Source organism: Dendrobates tinctorius, unplaced genomic scaffold, assembly GCF_039654945.1.
Source record: "Dendrobates tinctorius isolate UK_male_01 unplaced genomic scaffold, ASM3965494v1 ptg000087l, whole genome shotgun sequence".
NCBI classification, from domain to species: domain Eukaryota; kingdom Metazoa; phylum Chordata; class Amphibia; order Anura; family Dendrobatidae; genus Dendrobates; species Dendrobates tinctorius.
The window spans coordinates 7,939,836-7,966,996 of record NW_027361755.1 but is presented as its reverse complement, the minus strand read 5'-3'; the positions used below and the strand labels follow the sequence as shown (position 1 = coordinate 7,966,996).

The following is a 27,161-nucleotide window of genomic DNA, read 5'->3' as shown; positions in this document are numbered from 1 at the left end:
CAGTTACAGCCGCCGGCTTCTGCCTTCTGGCCTCCTGTGACCCACTACTCCGCCGCTCCCCCTCCCCTGCCGTCTTCTGTCACAATGACTCATTTATAAGCTGAGGGGCGTTTTCAGCGCAAAAAAATGTACTGAAAAACTCATCTTATATATATACAGTATATTACTAAGGTCAGGGAACTTACATTAGTGGCACCACTTCACCAGTGAAAAAAAAGTAACTATGAAGTGGTGCTTAAAGTATTAAGCTTATATGTCAGGAAATGTTTTTAACATGATGTGATATGAACTTGTTCTAAAATGATATTTAATGTTTCACCATATACTGTATGTCAGGTTTTTTGTTTATAACTAGAGGAAATCTCTTTAAAAAGTAACATACAGTATTGGCAGATGACAACAAGTTCCATGAGGTAGATGATAAATTATTGATTTGTGGGAATCCCACCACTGGGAACCCCTTTCCCCTTTGATTGGCTGAACAGGGAATTTTTAACCCCTATGGGTAACTAACTGCCTTCTATTCATTCTCTTTGGGGCTTTAGACAAAGCTGAGCACAGTGCATTTCCGCTCTATTCTAACTATCGGTGTGGCTCCCAGAGGTTGGACCCCCACCGATAAACAGTATCACATATCCTGTGGATAGATGATTGATAACATGTCTTCAATGGATAAATCCTTTACATATACTTGGGACATAGAATATAACATTTAATTCATGTTTATTTGTCTACTTTCTTCATGACCTTTATTGTCATTGACTTAAAGGGAAACTGCCACTAGTTTTTGAGACTGTCAACAAATGCCACCAAGTTTATCTGCTCCCGTACTGCACTACAACAACATGTATATTGATTCTGACTCCCCCGTATACTCGCCAAAATACAATTTGAATTTCTCCCCCCGTTGTATTTAAATGAGTAAGGTCCAGTTTGATGGGCGTCACCACTGCGGCATCTGTGCCACCTTTCTGCCCCTACAGTGGCTTGCAAAAATATTCATCACCTCGGCCTCGGCTTTGCTGCCACAGAACCTGGAATTTCATTGTTTTTTTTGAGGGTTTGCATCAAATCATGTAAGAACATGCCTACAACTGTGAACATTTGATTTTCTTTTTATTTGTAAGCAAAAAATGAATAGTACAAAAACCCTGAAAACGTCACTGTTCATAACTATTCACCCCACTTAAGTCATTACTTTGTAGAGCCTTCTTTTGTGGCAATTACAACTGTAAGTCACTCTGGATAAGTTTATAAGCTTTCCACATCATGCCCATGGGAATTTTACCTATTCCTCAAGGCAAACCACTCAAATGTTGATTTATTAGTATGCTTTGGGTTGTTGTCTTGTTGGAACCTCTGTCCCAGTCTCAAATCACTGAGCTTTATTAGTATGCTTTGGGTTATTGTCTTCTTGGAACCTCCGTCCCAGTCTCAAATCACTGACAGACTGAAAGAGGTTTTGCTCAGGAGTGTTCCTGTATTAAGCACCAGCCATCTTTCCCTCAACTTGGACCATTTTTCCTGTCCCTGCTGCCAAAAAACATCCCCACAGCATGATGGTGTTCTTGGGGTGAGGAGCTGTATTAGTTTGGTGCCAGACATAACATTTGCCTTGTTTGCCAAAAAATTCAATTTTGGTCCTATCTGACCACAGCTCCTTCCTCTATACACTTGGGGAGTCTCCCACATGTCTTTTGCAAAACTTAAAATGAGCTTTACAATTTTTGTGTGTAAATAAACACTTTTTTCTGCCCACTGTTCCATAAAGGCCACCTCTGTGGAGTGTACGGCTTATTGCGGTCGTATGGACAGATGCTCCAGTATCTGCTTCAAAACTCTGCAACTCCTTCAGGATTGCTTTTGGTCAATGTGCTACCTCTCTGATTAATACCCTCCTTGGGAGTCTTGGTGGGTTGCCCTCTCTTGGCAGGTTTGTTGTGGTACCATGTTCTTTACATTTGATGATAATCATCAGAGATTGGGAATTTTTTTTATAACCCAACTCTGACTTGTACTTCTCAACAACTTTGTCCCTGGTGTTGTTTCATTAGTGGTTCTTGTTGCTTAATGGTGTTTCAGCCTCTGTGGATTTTCAGAAAAGGTAAAGTGTATATACTGATAGGCTATGTGACACATAGATTGCACACCGGTGGACTTACTTTCACTAAGCATGTGACTTATGAATGTATTTGCTTGCTCCAGAAATTTTTAGGGGCTTCATCACAAAAGATGTGATTACACTGGGTAACTAAAGTATTCAGACCCCTTTAAATTTTTCACTTTTTGTTTCATTGCAGCCATTTGGTAAATTCAAAAAGTTATTATTTTTCTCATTAATGTATTCTCTGCACCCCATCTTGACTGAAAAAAAAAACAGAAATGAAGATTTTTTTTTCAAATTTATTAAAAAAGAAAAACTGAAATATCACATGGTCATAAATATTCAGACCCTTTGCTCAGTATTGAGTAGAAGCACCCTATTGAGCTAATACAGCCATGAGTCTTCTTGGGAATGATGGAACAAGTTTTTCACACCTGGATTTGGGGATCCTCTGCCATTCTTCCTTGTAGATCCTCTCCAGTTCCATCAGGTTGGATGGTGAACGTTGATGAACAACCATTTTCAGGTCTCTCCAGAGATACACAACTGGGTTTAGGTAAGGGCTCTGGCTGGCCAGTCAAGAAAGGTCACAGAGTTGTTCTGAAGCCACTCCTTTGTTATTTTAGCTGTGTGCTTAGGGTCATTGTCTTGTTGGAAGGTGAACCTTCAGCCAAGTCTGAGGTCCAGAGCACTCTGGAAGAGGTTTTCATCCAGGATATTTCTGTACTTGTCCGCATTCATGTTTCCTTCAATTGCAACCAGTCATCCTGTCCCTGCAGCTGAAAAATATCCCTATATCAGGAGGCTGCCACCACCATATTTCACTGTTGGGATTGTATTGGGCAGGTGATGAGCAGTGCCTGGTTTTCTCCACACATACCGCTCAGAATTATCACCAAAAAGTTCTATCTTCATCCCATGAGACCAAAGAATCTTATTTCTCTTAGTCTGGGAGTCCTTCTTGTTTTTTTAGCAAACTCTATGCAGGCTTTCATATGTCTGGCACTGAGGGGAGGCTTCTGTCGGACCACACTTCCATAAAGGCCGGAATGGTGGAGGGCTGCAGTGATAGTTGACTTTGTGGAACTTTCTCCCATCTCTCTACTACATCTCTGGAGCTCAGCCACAATGATCTTGGGTTTGTCTTTACCTCCCTAATCAAGGCTCTTCTCCCATGATTGCTCAGTTTGGCTGGACGCCAAGGTCTAGGAAGACTTCTGGTGGTCTGAAACTTCTTCCATTTAAGGATTATGGAGGCCACTGTGGTCTTAGAAACCTTGAGCACTGCAGAAATTCTTTTGTAACCTTGGCCAGATCTGTGCCTTGCCACAATTCTGTCTCTGAGCTCCTTGGCCAGTTTCTTTGACCTCATGATTCTCATTTGGTCTGACATGTACTGTGAGCTGTGAGGTCTTATATAGATAGGTGTGTGCCTTTACAAATCAAGTCCTGTCAGTTTAATTAAACACAGTTGGACTCCAATGATGGAGTAGAATATCTCAAGGAGGATCACAATGAAATAGACAGCATGTAACTTAAATATGAGTGTCTGAGCAAAGGCTCAGACACTCATATTTAAGTTACATGCTGTCTGTTTCCTTGTGTGATATTTTAGTTTTTCTTTTTTAATAAGTAGGAAAAAATTTCTACATTTCTGTTTTTTTTTTCAGTCAAGATGGGGTACAGAGTGTACATTAATGAGGAAAAAAATGAACTTTTTTTTAATTTACCAAATGGCTGCAATGAAACAAAGAGTGAAAAATTTAAAGGGGTCTGAATACTTTCTGTACCCACTGTACATATGCACATGGCAATTTTTAGTTATCTGCTATTTGATCCCATAAATGTAATTTATGCCTACTGTATATATTTCTCACTTCACCAACTTAGACTATTTAGTGCTGATGAATCACATACAAATTGAATTACAAAAATACTTAAACACATATTGTAATGTAACAAAGTAGGTAAAAAGTCAGGGGGTGAATACTTTTGCAAGCCAGTGTAATTGCTGTAGGGCAGAGCACAATGCATCTGTGTGGCCAGCGATGATACTGTGCAGGTGTGAGATTTTGTTGCGCTATGTGGATGACGTAGGACGCATGATCCAGATCAATTAGAGCTGAAGGATGCCATTAGGAGCAGAGAGGAGGCACAGATGGCGTGATGATGCACATAGGACCGGACCATCCTCATTTAAATACAGCGTGAAGGCAATTCACTTTGTATTTTTGGTGTAATACAGGGTAATAAGGAGACAATATACATGTTTGTGAAGTGCAGTACAGTAGCAGATAAAGGTGGCAGCATTTGTTGAGAGACCTATATCTAGTGACAGTTTCCCATTAAGATCTATCCATTTGTTTTTTATTCAACCTGTAGGCCACTAGCCAAACTGATCTCGAAAATTGGGTGACAGCAATTCACTCGGCCTGTGCCTCACTTTTTGCCAAGAAGCATGGGAAAGAAGACACCATCAGACTGTTAAAGAGTCAAACTAGAAGTATTATGCAAAAGGTTGATATGGACAGCAAAATGAAGAAGATGGCGGAGCTGCAACTCTCTATTGTTAATGACCCCAAGAATAGAAAAGCCATAGAAAACCAGGTGTGTTAAATCATTTTCCACCAGTGAGTGCTTTATTCTGCTAGTGATTTTATAGAGATTGGTATATATTGCTCTACCTATTCTTACACACCAGGCCTAGGAGCAGCAACGCTTGGCAATCTTTGAAACTATACCTACCAGGATTCATGTGTCAGGGCACATTGGGAAATGTCGTCTCTTACAGCTAGAGTGTACAGTGAATCCTGTTCTAGGACATATTCATAAATGACAGAACATCAACATTTTTGTCCATAGCAACCAATTGAAGTTCAACTTTATTTCCCTTAACTGCTTTCATAATATGAAGGCTGAATTGTGATAGACTGCTATGGGAAACATGGCTAGTTTTATGATTTGATTTCCTTTTAAGAGATGCAAGCAGACTTGGACAGGCCCACAGGAGAACAGCAAAATCCTCCGGTGGGTCCCTGTGCAAAAGAGGGCCACCAACCTCTTATATGAGCAGTACTTGGCACTATATACTTGAATCACTGTGTGCAGACAAAGGCAGCAGCTTATTCATTTAACAATTTACCCAGTTCATTGTTATATAAAAATTTGTAATTGGGGATAATGTCACATTTGCATGTAGCTGAAAAGTGGGGCCCTGGAGTTGGTTACTGATGAGCTCTAGGCACTCCAGTCTCACACTGGGTACAAGTAAAGGAAATAGATTTTTCTTTATGTACAGTTGTGGCCAAAAGTTTTGACACCCCTGCAATTCTGTCAGATAATACTCAGTTTCTTCCTGAAAATGATTGCAAACACAAATTCTTTGGTATTATTATCTTCATTTAATTTGTCCTAAATGAAAAAACACAAAAAGAATTGTCCTAAAGCCAAATTGGATATAATTCCACACCAAACATAAAAAAGTGGGTGGACAAAAGTATTGGCACTGTTCGAAAAATCATGTGATGCTTCTCTAATTTGTATAATTAACAGCACCTGTAACTTACCTGTGGCACCTAACAGGTGTTGGCAATAACTAAATCACACTTGCAGCCAGTTGACATGGATTATAGTTGACTCAACCTCTGTCCTGTGTCCTTGTGTGTACCACATTGAGCATGGAGAAAAGAAAGAAGACCAAAGAACTGTCTGAGGACTTGAGAAACCAAATTGTGAGGAAGCATGAGCAATCTCAAGGCTACAAGTCCATCTCCAAAGACCTGAATGTTCCTGTGTCTACCGTGCGCAGTGTCATCAAGAAGTTTAAAGCCCATGGCACTGTGGCTAACCTCCCTAGATGTGGATGGAAAAGAAAAATTGACAAGAGATTTCAACGCAAGATTGTGCGGATGTTGGATAAAGAACCTCGACTAACATCCAAACAAGTTCAAGCTGACCTGCAGTCCGAGGGTACAACAGTGTCAACCCTTACTATCCGTCAGCATCTGAATGAAAAGGGACTGTATGGTAGGAGACCCAGGAAGACCCCACTTCTTACCCCGAGATATAAAAAAAACAGGCTGGAGTTTGCCAAAACTTACTGAAAAAGCCTAAAACGTTTTGGAAGAATGTTCTCTGGTCAGATGAGACAAAAGTAGAGCTTTTTGGGCAAAGGCATCAACATAGAGTTTACAGGAGAAAAAAAGAGGCATTCAAAGAAAAGAACATGGTCCCTACAGTCAAACATGGTGGAGGTTCTCTGATGTTTTGGGGTTGCTTTGCTGCCTCTGGCACTGGACTGCTTGACCGTGTGCATGGCATAATGAAGTCTGAACACTACCAACAAATTTTGCAGCATAATGTAGGGCCCAGTGTGAGAAAGCTGGGTCTCCCTCAGAGGTCATGGGTGTCTTCCAGCAGGACAATGGCCCAAAACACACTTCAAAAAGCACTAGAAAATGGTTTGAGAGAAAGCACTGGAGACATCTAAGGTGGCCAGAAATGAGTCCAGACCTGAATCCCAGAACACCTATGGAGAGATCTAAAAATGGCAGTTTGGAGAAGGCACCCTTCAAATATCAGGGACCTGGAGCAGTTTGTCAAAGAAGAATGGCCTAAAATTCCAGCAGAGCATTGTAAGAAACTCATTGATGGTTACCGGAAGCGGATGGTCGCAGTTATTTTGGCTAAAGGTTGTGCAACCAAGTATTAGGCTGAGGGTGCCAATACTTTTGTCTGGCCCATTTTTGGAGTTTTGTGTGAAATGATCAATGTTTTGCTTTTTGCTTCATTCTCTTTTGTGTTTTTTCATTTAAGACAAATTAAATGAAGATAATAATACTAAAGAATTTGTGTTTGCAATCATTTTCAGGAAGAAACTGAGTATTATCTGACAGAATTGCAGGGGTGTCAATACTTTTGGCCACAACTGTATGTAATCCACTACTGTCATCTATGGACATATGCCACACACCAGATATGTACATCATGCATCCTTTACATAGAGCATATCATTTGTATTTATTCACTAACTAGCTGAAGAGCCCGGCGCTGCCCGGGCATAGTAACTAACTGTGGTTAGTTATAGCAAATTATAATTATCCTCCATCCCATTGTCCCGTGCCCATATACCCATCATACATATCCACGATCCCATAGTCGAGTGCCCATATACCCATCACAAATCCTCCATCCCATAGTCCCATGCCCATATACCTGTCACACATCCTCCATCCCATAGTCCCGTGCCCATATACCCATCATACATATCCTCCATCCCATAGTCCCATGCCCATATGCCCATCATACATATTCGCCATCCCATAGTCGAGTGCCCATATACCCATCATCATATATATCCGCCATCCCATAGGCCCGTGCCCATATACCCATAACACATCCTCCATCCCATAGTCCCATGCCCATATACCCATCATACATATCCTCCATCCCATAGTCCCATGCCCATATACCCATCATACATATCCACCATCCCATAGTCGAGTGCCCATATACCCATCACACATCCTCCATCCCATAGTCCCATGCCCATATACCCATCATACATATTCTTCATCCCATAGTCGAGTGCCCATATACCCATCATACATATCCGCCATCCCATAGGCCCGTGCCCATATACCCATCATACATATCCTCCATCCCATAGTCGAGTACCCATATACCCATCACACATCCTCCATCCCATAGTCCCATGCCCATATACCCATCATACATATCCTCCATCCCATAGTCCCATGCCCATATACCCATCATACATATTCGCCATCCCATAGTCGAGTGCCCATATACCCCTCACACATCCTTCATCTCATAGTCCCATGCCCATATACCCATCACACATATTCTCCATCCCATAGTCCCGTGCCCATATACCCGTCATACATATCCGCCATCCCATAGTCCAGTGCCCATATACCCATCACACATCCTCCATCCCATAGTCCCATGCCCATATACATATCCACCATCCCATAGTCCCATGCCCATATACCCGTCATATATATCCTCCATCCCATAGTCAACTATTATGACATCATAATGAGCGGCGGCGGGGCTTGCAACCTATGATGACATCAGTGTCACCATGGCAACCATTGTGACATCATAATGAGAGGAGTGGCTTGATACGCACACACTGCTTCCCCAGTATGCAAATAGGGGCATTATGACATCATAATGAAGGGCGGGGCTTGACGCGCACACACTTTTTCCCCCAGTATGTAGATAGAGGCAAATTGTTTGGTGAATTGTAACGCGCGGGGTTAAAATTACGCCTCACAACATATCTTAGGACGCTCTCGGGGTCCAGACATGCGACTGTGCCAAATTTTGTGGCTGTAGCTGCGACGGTGCGAATGCCTATCCCGGACATACACACATACACACACATACACACTTTGAGCTTTATATATTAGATTAGAATAATTATGTGGTCTCTTTATTCTGCACAGAAAACATGAACATATTTCTAAAGCCCTTATTGCACAAAACTGCAAACTTCACTTCTGCTGTGAATTTCCACGGAGACAGCCATCTTCAGAAATACATCTAAGGCCGGGGTCACACTAACCGACGCAAAATACGGTCCGTAGTTTACATGCGTAATACGGATGAATGACCCCTAAATAGTGATCCATATGTCATCCGTAAGCAAGGTGTGGTTGCGTATTTTGCGCATGTAAGCATCCGTATGTAATCCGTATGTCATCCGTATGCAATCCATATGGCGAGATTTTCTCGCCGCCTTGCAAAATGGACATATAATGGAGCCCTATGACAGGGTTTCTAACAGAAACGAAATAATAGATATAGACACATAGAATGCATATATATATATATACTAGCTGAAGAGCCCGGCGCTGCCCGGGCATAGTAACTAACTGTGGTTAGTTATAGCAAATTATAATTATCCTCCATCCCATTGGCCCGTGCCCATATACCCTTCATACATATCCACGATCCCATAGTCGAGTGCCCATATACCCATCACACATCCTCCATCCCATAGTCCCATGCCCATATACCCATCACACATCCTCCATCCCATAGTCCCGTGCCCATATACCCATCATACATATCCTCCATCCCATAGTCCCATGCCCATATACCCATCATACATATTCGCCATCCCATAGTCGAGTGCCCATATACCCATCATACATATCCTCCATCCCATAGTCGAGTGCCCATATACCCCTCACACATCCTTCATCTCATAGTCCCATGCCCATATACCCATCATACATATCCTCCATCCCATAGTCCCGTGCCCATATACCCATCATACATATCCGCCATCTCATAGTCCCGTGCCCATATACCATCACACAAATCCTCCATCCCATAGTCCCGTGCTTATATACCCGTCATACATATCCTCCATCCCATAGTCCAGTGCCCATATACCCATCACACATCCTCCATCCCATAGTCCCGTGCCCATATACATATCCGCCATCCCATAGTCCCGTGCCCATATACCCGTCATACATATCCTCCATCCCATAGTCCAGTGCCCATATACCATCACACATCCTCCATCCCATAGTCAACCATTATGACATCATAATGAGCGGCGGCGGGGCTTGCAACCTATGATGACATCAGCGTCGCCATGGCAACCATTGTGACATCATAATGAGGGGCGGGGCTTGATACGCACACACTGCTTCCCCAGTATGCAAATAGGGGCATTATGACATCATAATGAGGGGCGGGGCTTGACGCGCATACACTTTTTCCCCCAGTATGTAGATAGGGGCAAAATTGTTTGGTGAATTGTAACGTGCGGGGTTAAAATTTCACCTCACAACATAGCTTAGGACGCTCTCGGGGTCCAGACGTGCGACTGTGCCAAATTTTGTGGCTGTAGCTGCGACGGTGCGGATACCTATCCCGGACATACACACATACACACACACATACATACACACATACATACACACTTTGAGCTTTATATATTATATATATATATATATTTATATGGCTATATGAGGGCTGTTTTTTGCGGCACAAGTTGTAGTTTTGAATGGCACCATTCATTTTACCAAATCATCTATTGAAAAGCAAACTGAAATTCCAAAACGGGTGAAATTGTAAAAAAAGTACAATTGTGCCATTGTTTTTTGGGTTTTGTTTTTATGGTATTAAATTTGCAGTTAAAAAGGCCTATCAACATGATTCTCCAGGTCAGTAAAATAAGGCAATAACAAATTGGTATAATTTTTTTTATATTTTATTACTAGACAAAAAATATGAAAATCGTGAAAAAAAGTTTTGTTTATATTGCCATTTACTTAGACCTGTCATTGTTTTATTTTTCTATCAAAGGAACTGTGAGAGGGCTTGTTTGTTGCATGTCAAGCTTCTTTATTTATATGAATTTTGGGTGCATAGGACACACACATGGAAATTGTAAATTGTACATATGGTCAAAATAGTTTAATTTCTTTCTAGGGTACAATAACTTTTGTCCAGACCATTTTCATAGATTTTTTTACATTTTTCTGTTGAACCACAATTCAATAGCAATGTCTTATTGTTCATTAGTTAACATTCAGTAAATTTAAACTGAAAATTACTTTTGTCAGTTCCAAATTACTGTTGTGCTCAAAAGTTAACATACCCATCTCAGTCTCCTAACCTCAATATCATTGAGCCACTCTGAGGAGATCTCAAGCGCAGTTCATGCTAGACAGCCCAGGAATTTACAGGAACTGGAGGTTTTTTGCCAAGAAGAGTGGGCAGCTTTACCATCTGAGAAAATAAAGAACCTCATCCACAACTACCACAAAAGACTTCAAGCTGTCATTGATGTTAGAGTAGTCAATGCACGATTTAAGAAATGGGGAAAGTAAACTTTTGATCAGGGTCATTTGGATGTTTTGGGTTGTCATTATGATTTAAAAAGAGAAAACACAGTAGTTTGACAATAAATGGCTTCACCTAGCCACTAACCATGAGTGGAGAAAAAGTTTTGGTGTTATCATTCATATTCTCTGGAAAAATGCCAATAAAGCAAAAATTCTGCTGGGGTATGTAAACTTTTGAGCACACCTGTATTTTAGTGACCATTGTGGGATTTTCTTGCTTTAATAGGAGGATACTAACAATTTTGTCAATGTGTGTACTGGTCACTTTTTATTGTATTTTTAAGAACTGTGGTAACTGAAAGCCTCAAGTCTAACGGTTTGATTTTTTTTTCTTTGGGTGTTCAGCATGTTTTAAATTACAGAGCCTAATATGAAACCAAAATGAGCAAATACCCTGTAGTAAGTATACAAAAAATGAATGAAAGACATCCCACCTTGACAAGGTGTAACCAATCGGAACGGACTCAAACTCTTGTAGTTCAACTCACTATGCGTCAGCAGATGTCAAAATAGATGGACACAGAGCAGGACCCGGACTGTTCAGACATCTGCCCCTGGAAAGCTAAATAAACAAAATGACCGACCCAAAAAGGACAAGCCTCACCTGTTGTACAAAGTGCAAAAAACTAAAGCAAAATCTAAGAAAAGAGCCAGAATATACGTTGGTATAAGTGCAATGTGTAGATGCTCATTCACACTGTGGCCATTTCACAGACAGAACAGAAGACAGAGATAAAATGAGCAAATACCTTGCAGTAAATAAGGGTACCGTTACACTTAGCGTTGCACCAGCGATCCCGACAACAATATAGATCGCTGGTGCATCGCTAAGTGGTCGCTAGTGAGCTGCCACACAGGCAGATCTCACCAGTGACATCGCTGGGGTCGGGGGATGCTACTTACCTGTCAGACGCGGCGATCCTGACGTCCTCCCGCCCGCGTCCACGCGTCACTCGTCGGCGCCACAAGAAGCCCAGCAGGAAGCGCCCGACGAGAAATGATCCAGGACCTTCTCGCGCGACCAGCGATGAGCAGCGGGGGAGCCGGTCGGAGGTAAGTATCACATGTAGCGATATCGCTAGCAATATCGCTGCAACGTCACAAAATCGGTGACTTTACAGCGATATTGCTAGCGATATTGCAGTGTGTAACGGGGGCTTTAAGGTACTGTCACACTTAGCGATGTACCAGAGATCCCGACCAGCGATATGACGCGGTCAGGATCGCTGGTACATCGCTAAGTGGTCGCTAGTGAGCTGCCACACAGGCAGATCTCACCAGCGACATCGCAGGGGTCGGGGGTCGCTACTTACCTGTCACACTAGGCGATCCTGCGTCCTCCCACCCGACTCCACGCTCGTTGCTCGTCTCTCCACAGGAAGCCCAGCAGGAACCTGACGACGAGAAACAGTCCTGGACGTTCTCGCGCGATCAGCGATAACCAGCAGGGGAGCCGGTCGTAGGTAAGTATCAGACACAGCAATATTGCTAGCAATATCACTATAACGTCACAAGTTATAGCGATATTGCTAGCGATATCGCTTAGTGTGACAGGCCCTTAAATGAATGAATAGTAATAGAACATGTAAATAACATAGGGTACTTGGGTGATGCCATTCTGATCAAAAAAGCGTAAAAGCCATCTTACCACAATGTTTTAAATTATTTTATATTTTGAAATACCAGATTTTTAGGAATGATGTGATATCAATTATGTTTATTATTTTTTATTATTATCATTTCTTTATTTTAAAACTGAGAAATTGGGAGTGCTTTAAACTTTTGTATTTTTTCTTATTTTTTAGAACCCCCCAGGGGACTAAAATCTGCAATTGTTTGAGCTCTTAATTCTAAATACTACTTCACTGTAATACAAAAGCTCCCATGGTAATCCAATGGTGTGGGCAGCGGTGAGAAATATAGAGACTGACAGCAGCTTATTAGCAGTCAGACAGCAATGATCGGAGTACATTAATTGCTGTTGTTACAGGCAGATGCCAGCACTGTATTACAGCCAGAATCAGCCCAACTTGTGCTCCCTAACTTTGATGTACAATTACATCAGGGTGTGCAAATGCATTTAAGGGAATCTGTCAATAGGAGCAACCCACCAAGCCATCTATATAGACATTCAGGTTATAAAAAGTTGAATAAAATGATACTTTGGTATCTGCAATCCGATGTCTTATTTCCAAAGGAATCTGCAGTTTTCATATATGTAAATGAGTTGTTAAGATCTATGGGCCTGACATAGATCTCTCAGAGAATCTGCCTCCAGACCTTATTTTAAATGAAAGGGTTGTTACCAGATCCTTCTGGAATTCTATGTCCGGCTCATAGATCTTAACAGCTCATTTACATATTAAGAAAAAATGGATTTCTCTGGAATAAGACATCACATTGCAGATATCAAGATATGATTTTATTCGGCTTCCTATGACCTGTGTATCCATAGTGACAGCTGAGGAGTGCTGATACCACAATATTATAACAGTTAAATTATTCCCAATAAAATGGGGCAGATTTACCAAAAGTGTCTATAAAAAAGCTATTCTTATTGTCCGTAACAATCAATAACTGAACAGCTTCTATTTTACCAATGAAGTTTAAAAAATTAAAGCTGATCTCTGATTACTTTACAAAACAAAGACCTTTTCTTGTCTTTCAGACATTTTTGATGAATGAGGCCCAGCTACAGTAAACTATTTACATGACATCTATGATGGATGCATTTACGTGTTATACAACATACACTGTTTTGCTCTTTTTTCCCCCAGCATCCTCATAATAGAGTACTACATGGATTTTCTTGACACACAGTGAAATAATTATCATAATGATAATGTTCATTTTTCCCAGAAGTACTACAAAAGAACTTCTTCTCCAACACACCCTCCACAATAGATACTTTTGCCTCACTCTCTGTGATCTATTGCTTTTGAAGTTAAAATACTAAACATGTTCTCAGCAGCTATTTATCCCGAATAATCTGCTGCATAGGGATTTTCTGTGCTCAGTCATAAGATTAAGGCGGTTTACCATTCTCAAGGAACAGCAGCTCAGTGTCTTAACACAATTACAGTATTATTACACTGTAATGTTTTCTTTACCGCTTTGATCTATAGCTAAATTGTCATCTATTACTTTAGGCTTCGAGTAGGAATCACTTAAAGGAAAAAGTCATGCGCCTCGGTAACTTTTAAGAGTTTAGGCTGTGTCATAATGGTCTTCAATCCCAATCACTGTGCTGAACGCTGTGCGATTTTCTATGGCAAACACTCAGCATATTAATTTTGAGTTTCATATGCTTGGCCATATCTTAGTTACTCACGTTTTAATTCAGTGTTGTATTTGACAGCATTGAAAGACCTTCTAGAAATTTGCCAATTACCACCCTGGATTTTGCAATTTGTTACCATCTTTTCAGATAGCCATTAAAGGGTATCAACCACTGAGGACTCTCATTCTGAATATTTTACGATTACAACTAAAATATCTGTGTTGTCCTCTTCCTTTGTTAATCCTCCTGGATATGTCATGATGAATACAAATATACTGATTTTGACCTGTCAGTAGTTCTCTAAGTATTATTCTTGTGAGATTTTGTGTCTTATAGGTAGAAAAAGGCAACATTCTAATATTACACAACATTTTATTTCTTTTATATCCAACGTTCATTCATTTGTTTTGGTATAATGCTTTCACTAGTCAAATCCTTTGTCTTATTTTATAGCCATATTTTTGGCAGCATATATGGTCCTTTTCATAGCAACATGGGATAAGCATTGATGATGGAAAGTAAGATGCAGTCTTTTCAAGGCATCGTTTTTTTCAAGGGTAAAAATACTGGTGTCAAGCTTTTATATTTTCTTTGTTTGTACCTTTTTGATAAAAAGGAGAAAGCTTTTTATTTTCTTTATGCTTTTTTTCTTTTCAAGAGTTAGTACCAGTTTTGCCATTTTGGTGTAAAAGCCATAATTATATTTGTAGCATTAAAGCACCACTCCAGCGTTTATATTTTAATTCAGCGCTGTAGTGGTGCTAAGTTCCCTGGGACTAGATAATACCTTCCAGCGCCGTCTTCTGCTGTTCCTGCCGCGCTCCAGTCCAGCACCACCATCTTGTGACTGCTACTTCTGAGTTACCGGAAGTCACAGGTAATCATAGCAAATTCACATATTAAGTCTATGAAGGCCTCGTTCTGACTTTCATAGATTTATATTGAATTGTGACCTCCAGCTTGCTCAGCAAATGCTGGATCTATCTGGCAGTTCAAAACCTGCAGAAGACTGACAGGAGCAGCGCCAATAAAAGATGTAGACGGTGGCTGGTAAGTATGAGACTAGGTGCAAGCACCAATCCAGCGCTGCAATAAGAAAAAACACTGGAATGGTGCTTTAAGTTATCACAATGAGATCATGATCGAGTAAACTGTAGTGTAGACGAGGAACCTGTGTGAATTTAGATGGCTTAAAATAGTTTGTTTTAGTAATGCATTCATAAATACATGTGTCTTAACTTGCAACGCTATCACCTTCAGCGAGGCCTGGTCTGTCTCCCTTGCTATTTTTGCCTATGAATTTATCCATGGTGTATAGAGTCACTAATGTATTCCTGTATAGAAGGCAGTGACGTCACTGGTGACTTAGTAATTACCCATAGCTTTGTGAGGCAGATCAGCCAAGATGCTGGTAGTTGTGAGCTACATAGAGAAGTATTTGCTGATTCAGCAGAATGACTGGTTGGAGCAGCACTAGGGCAGAGTGTGTACATATGTATTTCACCTTGACTCCTGCTGCAGTGATGGTAGGCTTAAAGAAATAGAGACTTGGCTCCGGCTGTTGGGGTTCTATCTCCCTTGGGCCTGCTCCTAACACTCCCTGTATAGGGGGTGGTCTTCACCTGGTCCGCTCGCCATTGGGGGCTCTGGAGCCACGAACCCAGAGGGTCCACTCCTGGGTTTTTCACCAAACTAACCCTACCCGTAACACCTGGCTTATACTCATGTCTATAAGCTTACCCAGTTTTCTGTGGCAAAATGATGTGTCTCGGCTTATACTAGGTACCAAAAAACGAAAAGTTAAACCGCACCCTATAAGCGTCAAAGTCTTTAAGACAGATTTGTGAAGGCGCACGTCAAAACCAGGGAGTCCATCCTGGAGCAAGTTCCATAGCAATAGATAAAAAAGATAAAAAAGACAGCGCCTCAGACAGTGGTGAAAAAAAAAAGCCTTACATTTTATTCTGCCTCCTCTGGCAACGTTTCGGTCCGAAGACCTTTTTCAAGCATAAGGTCTTCAGCTTATACTAGGGTCGGCTTATACTTGAGTATACACGGTAAATAAAGATTATTATTATTAATTATTGTTATTCTGCAGCAGGACAACAGGCCCAAGAATACAACCAATTTCATAATGAACTATATTTTGAGAGAAGAATGACAAAGAGTACCGGAAATGATTACATAGCCCCCATAAAGTGTTGCGCTCAGCATCGTATTTGGGATTACATGAAGAGACGGAAGAATTTGCACAAGCCTACATACACATTAAATCTGTGGTTCTCCAAGAATTTTGGAATAACCTCCCTGTAATTTCACTTGAGTCTGGTATACTTTCCTTGAACATTCTGATATATGCCTTAAATCAGCTGTTTGAACAGTTGTATGAGATAAAAGGAAGTTTTTATTTACCCCTTTGTAGGATATCCCTATTTTTACAGTTACTGCACATCATCAGGGTATGGTATAACTTTATAATCAGTAAAGGTCCAGCCTAGAGACCTTTCAATCCTGAGAATGAGAATGATTTAATCACGTGTTTATTTCTTTTAATGTTGATGACTATGGCTTACAGCCAATGAAAACCAAAAAGTCATTATCTCAGTAAATTAAAATACTTTATAATGCTAATAGCCGTTTGGGAATAGAAAATAACCACTTTAAAACTTTGGATGGGTAGGTAAGTCCATGGTCGCCCTCCACCCTGTTTTCTGTGGGATTCGGTGATGAGCTGACAACTTTTCCGGCACATGTCAGCTGATTTCATCAGCTAACATGTGCCCCTAAAATCCACTGGTGGAATCGCGATCCACCCATGGCTTTTCACATGTTAAATGCTGCTGTTAGTCACTAATCCCACCTATCAGCACCCGTGTCACATGACCGCGGATCGCAGATGGGTTGGCATGACAACCTGGCATCTGCAGGAGACCCCTGTGGTTGTTATTGCCAGATAGCTATGAGCACCGCCAAGAGGCCAGCGCTCATAGCATTTGAGCATTTTAGCTTTCCAAAGCAGGGCTGAAGCCCTGCTATGTGTAGCACAAGCGATCAGAAGATTGCAGTTTATAACCTCCCGTGGAGACTATTGAAGCCAGTAAAAAGTAAAAAAAATGTTTTTAAAAATATAATAAAAAAATTTAAAAGTTTAAATCACCCCCCATGCGCTCCATTCAAAATAAAACAATAAAAAAATTAAATTTTACATATTTGGTATCACCGCGTCCAGAATCACCTGATCTATCAATATATAAAAAGAATTTAACTGATCAGTTTACAGTGTAACGAGAAACAAAATCAAATCGCCAGAATTATGTTATTTTTGTTGCCGCAGCATTGCATTAAAATGCAAAAACAGGCGATCAAACGAACGTATCAACATCAAAATGGCATTAATAAAAACATCAGCTCGGCACCCAAAAAATAAGCGCTCACTCAGACCTAGACAACGAAAAATGGAGACGCTACAGAAAATGGCGACTTTTTTTTTTTTAACAAACTTTGGATTTTTTTTCCACCACTTAAATAAAATAGAACCTACACATGTTTGGTGTCTATGAATGCGCAATGACATGGAGAATTATAATGGCTGGTCAGTTTTAGCATTTAGGGAACATGTGAAAAAAAATGGGAAATTGCACTTTTTTCCGCAATTTTGTCGCACTTTGATTTTTTTCCCATTTTCCAGTACACTATATGGTAAAACCAATGTTATCGTTCAAAAGTACAACTCGTCCCTCAAAAAACAAGCCCTCCCATGGCCATATTGATGGAAAAATAAAAAAGTTATGCCTCTGGGAGGAAGGGGAGCGAAAAACGAAAACGCAAATACGGAAATTCTCTAGGTGTTGAAGGGTTTACCATTAAAGGTGTATTCCCTTCTCATAGAGTGATGTCATATCGCTAGGATATCACCCAATGACAGGTGGGAGTTCGACTTCAAGTATGACCAGCTTTGCTGAAGTCCCTTTATTTTGAAGATCTTTGACTATGTCTCTGAAGAATGCTGATGGTCTGATGCAAGTTTCATTTAGCCCCTCATCTGAAGAAACTGTAGTGGGCCTTTACACTATTTAGTGTTCACACAAACCTACACTGAAAAACGATTGACATATGGACATTTAAATATTTCTCTCAGATGCCACAAGGTATTTAACTACTTATCGTAGGGTCTGTCTGATAGCATTAAGCTGCATTTGTCAGTTTGTGTCTGGACACAGGATCTAAGGTTATCTAAGGTTTGCTCTCTGCTTATTTTGGGATGTCTATAACATGTGGAGCTTTTGCATATGGCTTTATACATTTTGTAATTACCCCCTGGTGCCATTACCAGTCATTTACTAGTGATTAGACACAAATGCTGGAATTATGGGGACAGATTCATTAGGTTTAAAGTTAAAATAAGGTAAAACACATGCTCCATTTATTATCAGGGCCTGCTCAGAAAACTCTTGAAAAGAACATCTGGCATAGATAGAGATGTATTGATTGGTTCCAGATTGTTACTTTGTGATACCTCATGGCACAAAACAAATACCAGCCTCCATGTAAGTAATTAAATGTTTTTCTGAGTTGAGAAATCTTAGTTTATGTTACTTTGAATTATTAGGTTTCCGTTTCTGGTCAGTTTTTGTTTCATAAAATCTATGATCAAAAAGACATGTATTACAAAACTCCTGACTAGAGTTGAGCGACTTTTGGTTTTTTAGGGTCGCGTTTCGTTTCGTGAAACCCGACTTTTCCAAAAGTCGGGTCGAGCAAGATCGTCCGATTATAGGGAAAAGTCGGGGTCGTCCCGAAACACGAAACCCAATGTAAGTCAATGGGGAATAAAAGTCGGCAGTGAGAGGAGGACAGGAAACACACCTACAGTGCCCATTTGAATGCCAAAAGCATCAATTCTTCTTACTTAAGCTTGTCAACCTTAATTAACTTCATAATACAAGTTACGCACTGAAAAATGGGGGTTATTTGGCTAAAGTTGTGGGGTGGGTAGGGCTGGCTCCAGGTTTTCATGTGCCCTGGGCGAAAGAGCGCCCCTTTAACACATACCACAACTCATCATGCTCCGATACTGCAGAGAAATAGCGGTATAGTACAATGAAAAATACCTCACTTTTTACATCTCATGACGAGGCCCATCTATTTCTCCATACAGAATCATTGGTCCCATATAATGTTTGAAACAGTATATGATGAGCTCCACATAATGCTACAGTATATGTTGGTCCCCATGGATGAAGCTCCACTGTCTTATGGGCCCAAATAATGCTCCAAACATAATGGGCCCCATTTCTAATGATCTAGTGTATAATGGGCCCTGTAAATGCTGCTCCAGTGTCTGATGTCCACCTTTGGAATGTTCCAGTGTATGGTGGGCCCCATCTATCATTCTCCAGAGTATAGTGCTCCCCAAAAATTGCTGTCCCAACATTGAAAACAATCAAATAAGTCTCCTCGCTAGGGAATCTCTGTACTTGTCTGGATTCCTCGTCGTCCCCATCTTCCATCTCACTGCACAGTATTTCAACTTTGCAAGTGCTGTGATCCTGGGCAAGCAGGGGGGGCCCACTCGTTGGCGACGGCACTGGCACAGGGCCCCTGATAGTACGGTGGTGTGTCTGATGGCGGGTGGGCCGAACCTGCACTTTCATCTGCAGCTTCCTCTTTGTCACCGTGTAAGATGGAACTGTATATGGGAAGGGTAACCTGAGTTTCATCAGGGTCAGATTCAGGTCGTGTAGCGTGCGAGGGGAATGTAGTGGTCTGGGTCAATGTACCAGCAGATTCATCGAGCAGTGGCTGGGCATCAGTGCACTTGTGTCGCCCCCAGGAGTACGGTCGCCACAGTGGCATTACCTTCTTCCTAGGGAGTGTGATGTCATGCTTGGGAGCAATGAAGGATCTCTCTAGCAGGTTAACTGATTGGGCGGCGTTATTCCCACGAGTCATGACCCTCCAAACAGCGTTCATGAAGGCAAAGTGTTTGTTTTACGTGGGCAGTATGGTTGCAAAGCTGAACCTTAAAGGAATGGCCAGAAGGGCACCACCAGGAGTGGAGCCTACGGTTAAATTCGACTCCACCTGGGAAACCTCAACCATGCCAGCTACAGAACAGATGCACACATTGCAAGCTTAATTCCGTTAACGAACGAGACTCCGTCATGCCCCGCGGTCCGAGTCCGGCTTACTAGAGGGACACGTGAGGCTCTGGCACATGAGATTGGCCAGTAACTGGTGTGTCATGCCCTTACATGTCCGTGGCTGCATGTGCGCTACACTGAAAAGGCCAGCGTTTGTCGCTTACAGGTGCAGATAACCCGCTGAACAACGTTAGTGATGGGGATCACTGATTACAATTATTACCCGCGAACAATGATTTCCCAGTAAGTGCAGGTCAACCGCAGTTCCGGAATTAGGCCTAACCGTCATTCCTGAAAAAATGAAAAACTTACGTGTGCAAACCACAGTTGCTGTAGCTTGCTTAACAGCTCGCCAGCCGTTCTCACGCCCAGTATGGATTACACGTGATTGCACAAAGGTGAGAAAGGGTACCGTATCCCCAGATAACATGTATGGATAGCGTACACATTCAAAATATATGTCTATACATCAGGAGGCAGGCTTAGACGGTGTTAGGCCCAGTATGGATTGCACGTGATTGCACAAAGGTGAGAAAGGGTACCGTATCCCCAGATAACATGTATGGATAGCGTACACATTCAAAATATATGTCTATACATCAGGAGGCAGGCTCAGACGGTGTTAGGCCCAGTATGGATTGCACGTGATTGCACAAAGGTTAGAAAGGGTACCGTATCCCCGGATAACATGTATGGATAGCGTACACATTCAAAATATATGTCTCAGGAGGCAGGCTCAGACGGTGTTAGGCCCAGTATGGATTGCACGTGATTGCACAAAGGTTAGAAAGGGTACCGTTTCCCCGGATAACATGTATGGATAGCGTACACATTCAAAATATATGTCTCAGGAGGCAGGCTCAGACGGTGTTAGGCCCAGTATGGATTTCACGTGATTGCACAAAGGTTAGAAAGGGTACCGTATCCCCGGATAACATGTATGGATAGCGTACACATTCAAAATATATGTCTCAGGAGGCAGGCTCAGACGGTGTTAGGCCCAGTATGGATTGCACGTGATTGCACAAAGGTTAGAAAGGGTACCGTTTCCCCGGATAACATGTATGGATAGCGTACACATTCAAAATATATGTCTCAGGAGGCAGGCTCAGACGGTGTTAGGCCCAGTATGGATTGCACGTGATTGCACAAAGGTTAGAAAGGGTACCGTATCCCCGGATAACATGTATGGATAGCGTACACATTCAAAATATATGTCTCAGGAGGCAGGCTCAGACGGTGTTAGGCCCAGTATGGATTGCACGTGATTGCACAAAGGTTAGAAAGGGTACCGTTTCCCCGGATAACATGTATGGATAGCGTACACATTCAAAATATTTGTCTCAGGAGGCAGGCTCAGACGGTGTTAGGCCCAGTATGGATTGCACGTGATTGCACAAAGGTTAGAAAGGGTACCGTATCCCCGGATAACATGTATGGATAGCGTACACATTCAAAATATATGTCTCAGGAGGCAGGCTCAGACGGTGTTAGGCCCAGTATCGATTGCACGTGATTGCACAAAGGTTAGAAAGGGTACCGTTTCCCCGGATAACATGTATGGATAGCGTACACATTCAAAATATATGTCTCAGGAGGCAGGCTCAGACGGTGTTAGGCCCAGTATGGATTTGACGGCCCAGACTACACAGCGGAGGAGCAGGAAGAGGTAAAGATTGCAAATGTTGGGGCCCTGCCCAAGCAAGGGGGGCCCACTCATGGGCGTTGGTACTGGCACTGGGCCCCTCATAGTACGGCGGTGTGTCTGACGGCGGGTGTGCACCACCACCGTCAGAGACACTTGATTGCACTATGAAGGACCCTGTACCAGTGCCCGTGCCCAAGAGTCGGCCTACCCACCTGTCCAGGGCAACAGCACTCGCACGGTGTCGTGCGCTAGGTGGTGACCCCAGCCATGGGGGGGGGAGGCAGCACAGTTAGGGAGTTTTAGAAAGTGGCATATGTTGATATTCAGCTGTTCATATGTTGGACATTCAGCTGATGCAAAAGGTGAAATAGGTCAAGTCCCAGGAAGAGGTGGACCAAAGCAAGCCATTTTTCTGTCACCCTATGTGTCATCAGAGGAAGGTGGGACAAAATCCTTGGAAACCCATGCGTGGTTCATTTTAATGAAGGTTAGATCATCCACATTTTGGGTTGACAGACGGGTCCTTTTTTCTGTCAGGATTGATCCAGCTGCACTGAAGACTCTTTCCGATAGCACACTTGCAGCTGGGCAAGCGAGCTCCTGTAAGGCATATTGTGCCAATTCAGGCCAGGTGTCCAGTTTAGCGGCCCAATAGTCAAAGGGGAATGACCTGTGTGGGAGAACATCGATATGGGAGGAAAAGTAGTTTGTAACCATAGTTGACAACTGCTGTCTCCTGTCACTTTCCATCGATGCAGTATTACCAGTTGTGTGAGCGGTACTTGAAAAATCAGTCCACAACATTGTCATGAAACCCCTGTCTCCAACGCCACTTCTGCTGTGTGCACCACGAACACCTCTGCCAAGCTGCCCCCGGCCCGTACGGCTCGTGTGAGAACCATCACCGCTGCTGTGTGCTGGGAATGCCTCAAGCAACCGATTTACCAGAGTTGCTTGTTTATTAGCCAATATTAGGTCAAGGTTCTCCTGTGGCATGATGTTTTGTAATTTGCCTTTATAGCGTGGATCCAGGATGCTGGCCAACCAGTAGTCGTCATCGTTCATCATTTTGGCAATGCGTGGGTCCCTTTTTAGGATCTGCAAGGCATAATCTGACATGTGGGCCAATGTTCCCGGTGTCAATGATGCACTGCGAGTGCTGGTTGGAGGAGCACTTTCTGGCAAATCCACATCCCTCCAGTCACGCACAAACCCTGTACCAGACCTTGCCACGCCAACATTTTCACTTGCCCCACGAGATGCATCCTCCTCCCCTAAGTAATCATCCCCATCATCCTCCTCCTCCTCCTCTTCTTCCTCCACCTCGTCCAGGAGAGGTCCCTGAGCAGACAATGGCTGAATGTCATCAAGGATTCCCTCCTCCTCATCAACATTGGCTGCAGACGCCTGCTCCTTAAGGTGCGTCAAAGTTTGCATGAGCAGACGCATAAGTGGGATGCTCATGCTTAGGATGGCGTCGTCTGCGCTTACCAGCCGTGCGCATTCCTCAAAACACTGAAGGACTTTACAGAGGTCTTTCAGCTTCGACCACTGCACACCTGTCAACTCCATGTCTGCTCTCAAAGTGCCTGGCCGTGTATCCTCCCACAAATGCATTATGGCCTGCCTCTGCTCACACAGCCGCTCCACCATGTGCAGGGTGGAGTTCCACCTTGTTGCAATGTCGATAATGAGGCGGTGGTTGGGAAGGTGGAGCAATCGCTGCAGCTTCTGCATACGAACGGAGTGTACAGGCGACCGGCGGATGTGCGCGCACAGTCTTCGCACCTTCTGGAGCAGGGCTGTTAACTCCGGATAATTTTTGAGGAAGCACTGCACCACCAGGTTCAAGGTGTGAGCCAAGCAAGGTATATGGCTGAGTTTTGAAAGGGCTATGGCTGCCACAAAATTACGGCCGTTATCACTAACTACCTTGCCTGCCTCAAGATGTACACTGCCCAGCCATGACTCAGTTTGTCGCTTCAAGTACTCGGCCAGCACCTCGGCGGTGTGTCTGTTGCCCAAACACATCATCTGCAACACAGCCTGCTGACGCTTTCCACTAGCTGCTCGATAGGGGGACACATCGTGTGCAACAGTGGCAGCTGCAGATGGAGTGCTCGTACGACTGCGCTCTGTGGACGAGCTTTCGCTTCTGGAGGAGGAGGAGGAGGGTCGAACGCCTACAGCCAACTGTTTCCTATACCGTGGGCTAGGCAGCACTGTCCCACCACCGCTGTCCCCTGTGGACCCTGCATCCACCACATTAACCCAGTGCGCAGTGATGGACACGTAACGGCCCTGGCCATGCCGACTGGACCATGCATCAGTTGTGAGGTGCACCTTTCCGCTCACTGACTGCTTGAGTGCATGGACAATGCGGTCTTTCACATGATGGTGGAGGGCTGGGATGGCTTTGCGAGAGAAGAAGTGGCGACTGGGTAGGTCATAGCGTGGTACTGCATAGGCCATGAGTTCGCGGAAAGCTGTGCTTTCCACCAACCGAAAGGGCATCATCTCAAACGAGATTAGTTTGGCAATGTGGGCGTTCAAACCCAGTGTACGCGGATGAGAGACTGAGTACTTTCTTGACCTACTCATAGTGTCTGGGAGGGTGAGCTGGACTTGAGAGCTGCATATGGTGGAAGTAGCGGTGGACAGGGCGGACTGAGAGAGGGTTGATGATGGTGATGGAGTTGGTGTTCTTTCTGATGGCCTAGAATCAGTCTTTCGTTGATATAACAGTGGGATTCCCTGACTGCTGTGGCCTTGCAACTACACCTCAACATTTGCTGCTGTGCTAACCGGTGGGCTTACAGTGGGGGAAACAATGTAGCGTTGCTGACTACCTTCGTTGTGATCAGTTGCACATGTGGCACTTGAGGTTTGGTGTTGTGTCCATGCTTGCAAGTGCATGCTGGTTAAATGTCTAAGCATGCAACTGGTATTCAAATTTTTCAGATTTTTCCCTCGGCTAAAGGTCTTTGCGCACTTCTTACAGATAACCTTGGCCTGATCATGAGGATTTTGTTCAAAAAAGTGCCACACTGCACTCTTCCTACTTTGGCAGACATTTTGCGGCCTAGCACGCTGTGATCTTTTGACCCTCTGGACAAGCTGTCCAGCAACTCTTTTGATGTTTGGAACCTGTCTTTGGAGTGCTCCGGGCCTGCCAGATAACAGCTGTTGCGATGTCGATGTCTGCTGTGGATGCTCCTCATCTGAGCTATTGGAAGCAGCACCCTCTTCCCCCAATGGATGCCAATCTGGGTCAACAACTGGGTCATCCATCACCTCCTCTTCTATGTCATGTGCACCTTCCTCTGTGTCACCGTGTATGGTGGTATAGTGTGCGGGAAGGGGCACCTGAGTCTCATCAGGGTCAGAATCTGGCTCTGTACACTGCGAGGACAATGTAGTGCTCTGAGTGAATGTACCAGCAGAATCATCCATCTGCGGCTGTGCATCAGTGCACTCCATGTCAGATTCATCTTGGCCTGGGTAATTCACCATTTCACTTGATAATCCAGGCATGGTATGTGAAAACAGCTCCATGGAGTAATCAGTAGTATGGCCTGCGTCATCCTTCAATCTTGGTTGGGGTGAAGGACACAAGGAAAGGTGTGGTTCATGAACATGAGCCTCCAATGACGACTCAGTGCTTTTACTTTTTACAACTGAAGAAGAGGAGGCGATAGAGCTGGAGGCTGAGTCAGCAATGTAAGACAAAACTTTTTCCTGATGCTCTGGCTTTAAAAGCGGTTTGCCAACTCCTAGAAAACTAAGCGTTCGAGGCCTTATGTAGCCAGACGATGATGCAGGCTCAGCACCTCCTGCATTCGGTCCTATTTTGCTCTTGCCACTACCATCAGATCCACCACCAACACCATCATTACCAGCTTCCAACCCCCGCCCAAGTCCACGGCCTCTTCCACCAGCCTTCCTCATTTTTGGTAGAAATGTAGACAAAATCCAACAAACTATATAGTAATGTAAAACAAGGTACAAGGTGTCTATAGGACAGGGGAGATTTTGAATTTCTGCAGACACTTGTGGACACTGGACACTTTTGGATTGTGTGAGGCCCAATGAATATCTGAGCGCTATGTGACAGGCTCGATGGCACAGCTGTGACCAAAGTGACTAGAGGATAAGGGAGATTTTGAATCTCTGCACACACTTTTGGACACTGGACACTTTTGGATTGTGTGAGGCCCAATGAATATCTGAGCGCTATGTGACAGGCTCGATGGCACAGCTGTGACCAAAGTGACTAGAGGATAAGGGAGATTTTGAATCTCTGCACACACTTTTGGACACTGGACACTTTTGGATTGTGTGAGGCCCAATGAATATCTGAGCGCTATGTGACAGGCTCGATGGCACAGCTGTGACCAAAGTGACTAGAGGATAAGGGAGATTTTGAATCTCTGCACACACTTTTGGACACTGGACACTTTTGGATTGTGTGAGGCCCAATGAATATCTGAGCGCTATGTGACAGGCTCGATGGCACAGCTGTGACCAAAGTGATTAGAGGATAAGGGAGATTTTGAATCTCTGCACACACTTTTGGACACTGGACACTTTTGGATTGTGTGAGGCCCAATGAATATCTGAGCGCTATGTGACAGGCTCGATGGCACAGCTGTGACCAAAGTGACTAGAGGATAAGGGAGATTTTGAATCTCTGCACACACTTTTGGACACTGGACACTTTTGAATTGTGTGAGGCCCAATGAATATCTGAGCGCTATGTGACAGGCTCGATGGCACAGCTGTGACCAAAGTGACTAGAGGATAAGGGAGATTTTGAATCTCTGCACACACTTTTGGACACTGGACACTTTTGGATTGTGTGAGGCCCAATGAATATCTGAGCGCTATGTGACAAGCTCGATGGCACAGCTGTGACCAAAGTGACTAGAGGATAAGGGAGATTTTGAATCTCTGCACACACTTTTGGACACTGGACACTTTTGGATTTTGTGAGGCCCAATGAATATCTGAGCGCTATGTGACAGGCTCGATGGCACAGCTGTGACCAAAGTGACTAGAGGATAAGGGAGATTTTGAATCTCTGCACACACTT

The 27,161-nt window shown here is 43.3% G+C and overlaps 1 protein-coding gene across 7 annotated transcripts in view; it reads left to right on the top strand.

Annotated features, from left to right (window-relative positions):
• TIAM2 (TIAM Rac1 associated GEF 2) overlaps positions 1–27,161 on the top strand; it is a 769,295-nt gene that overhangs the window by 356,700 nt on the left and 385,434 nt on the right. For all 7 annotated transcript variants that reach the window (XM_073585716.1, XM_073585715.1, XM_073585720.1 and 4 more), the window contains one exon: positions 4,487–4,711. In XM_073585716.1, the coding sequence (XP_073441817.1) occupies positions 4,487–4,711 (225 nt within the window). The remainder of the gene's footprint in view (positions 1–4,486; positions 4,712–27,161) is intronic.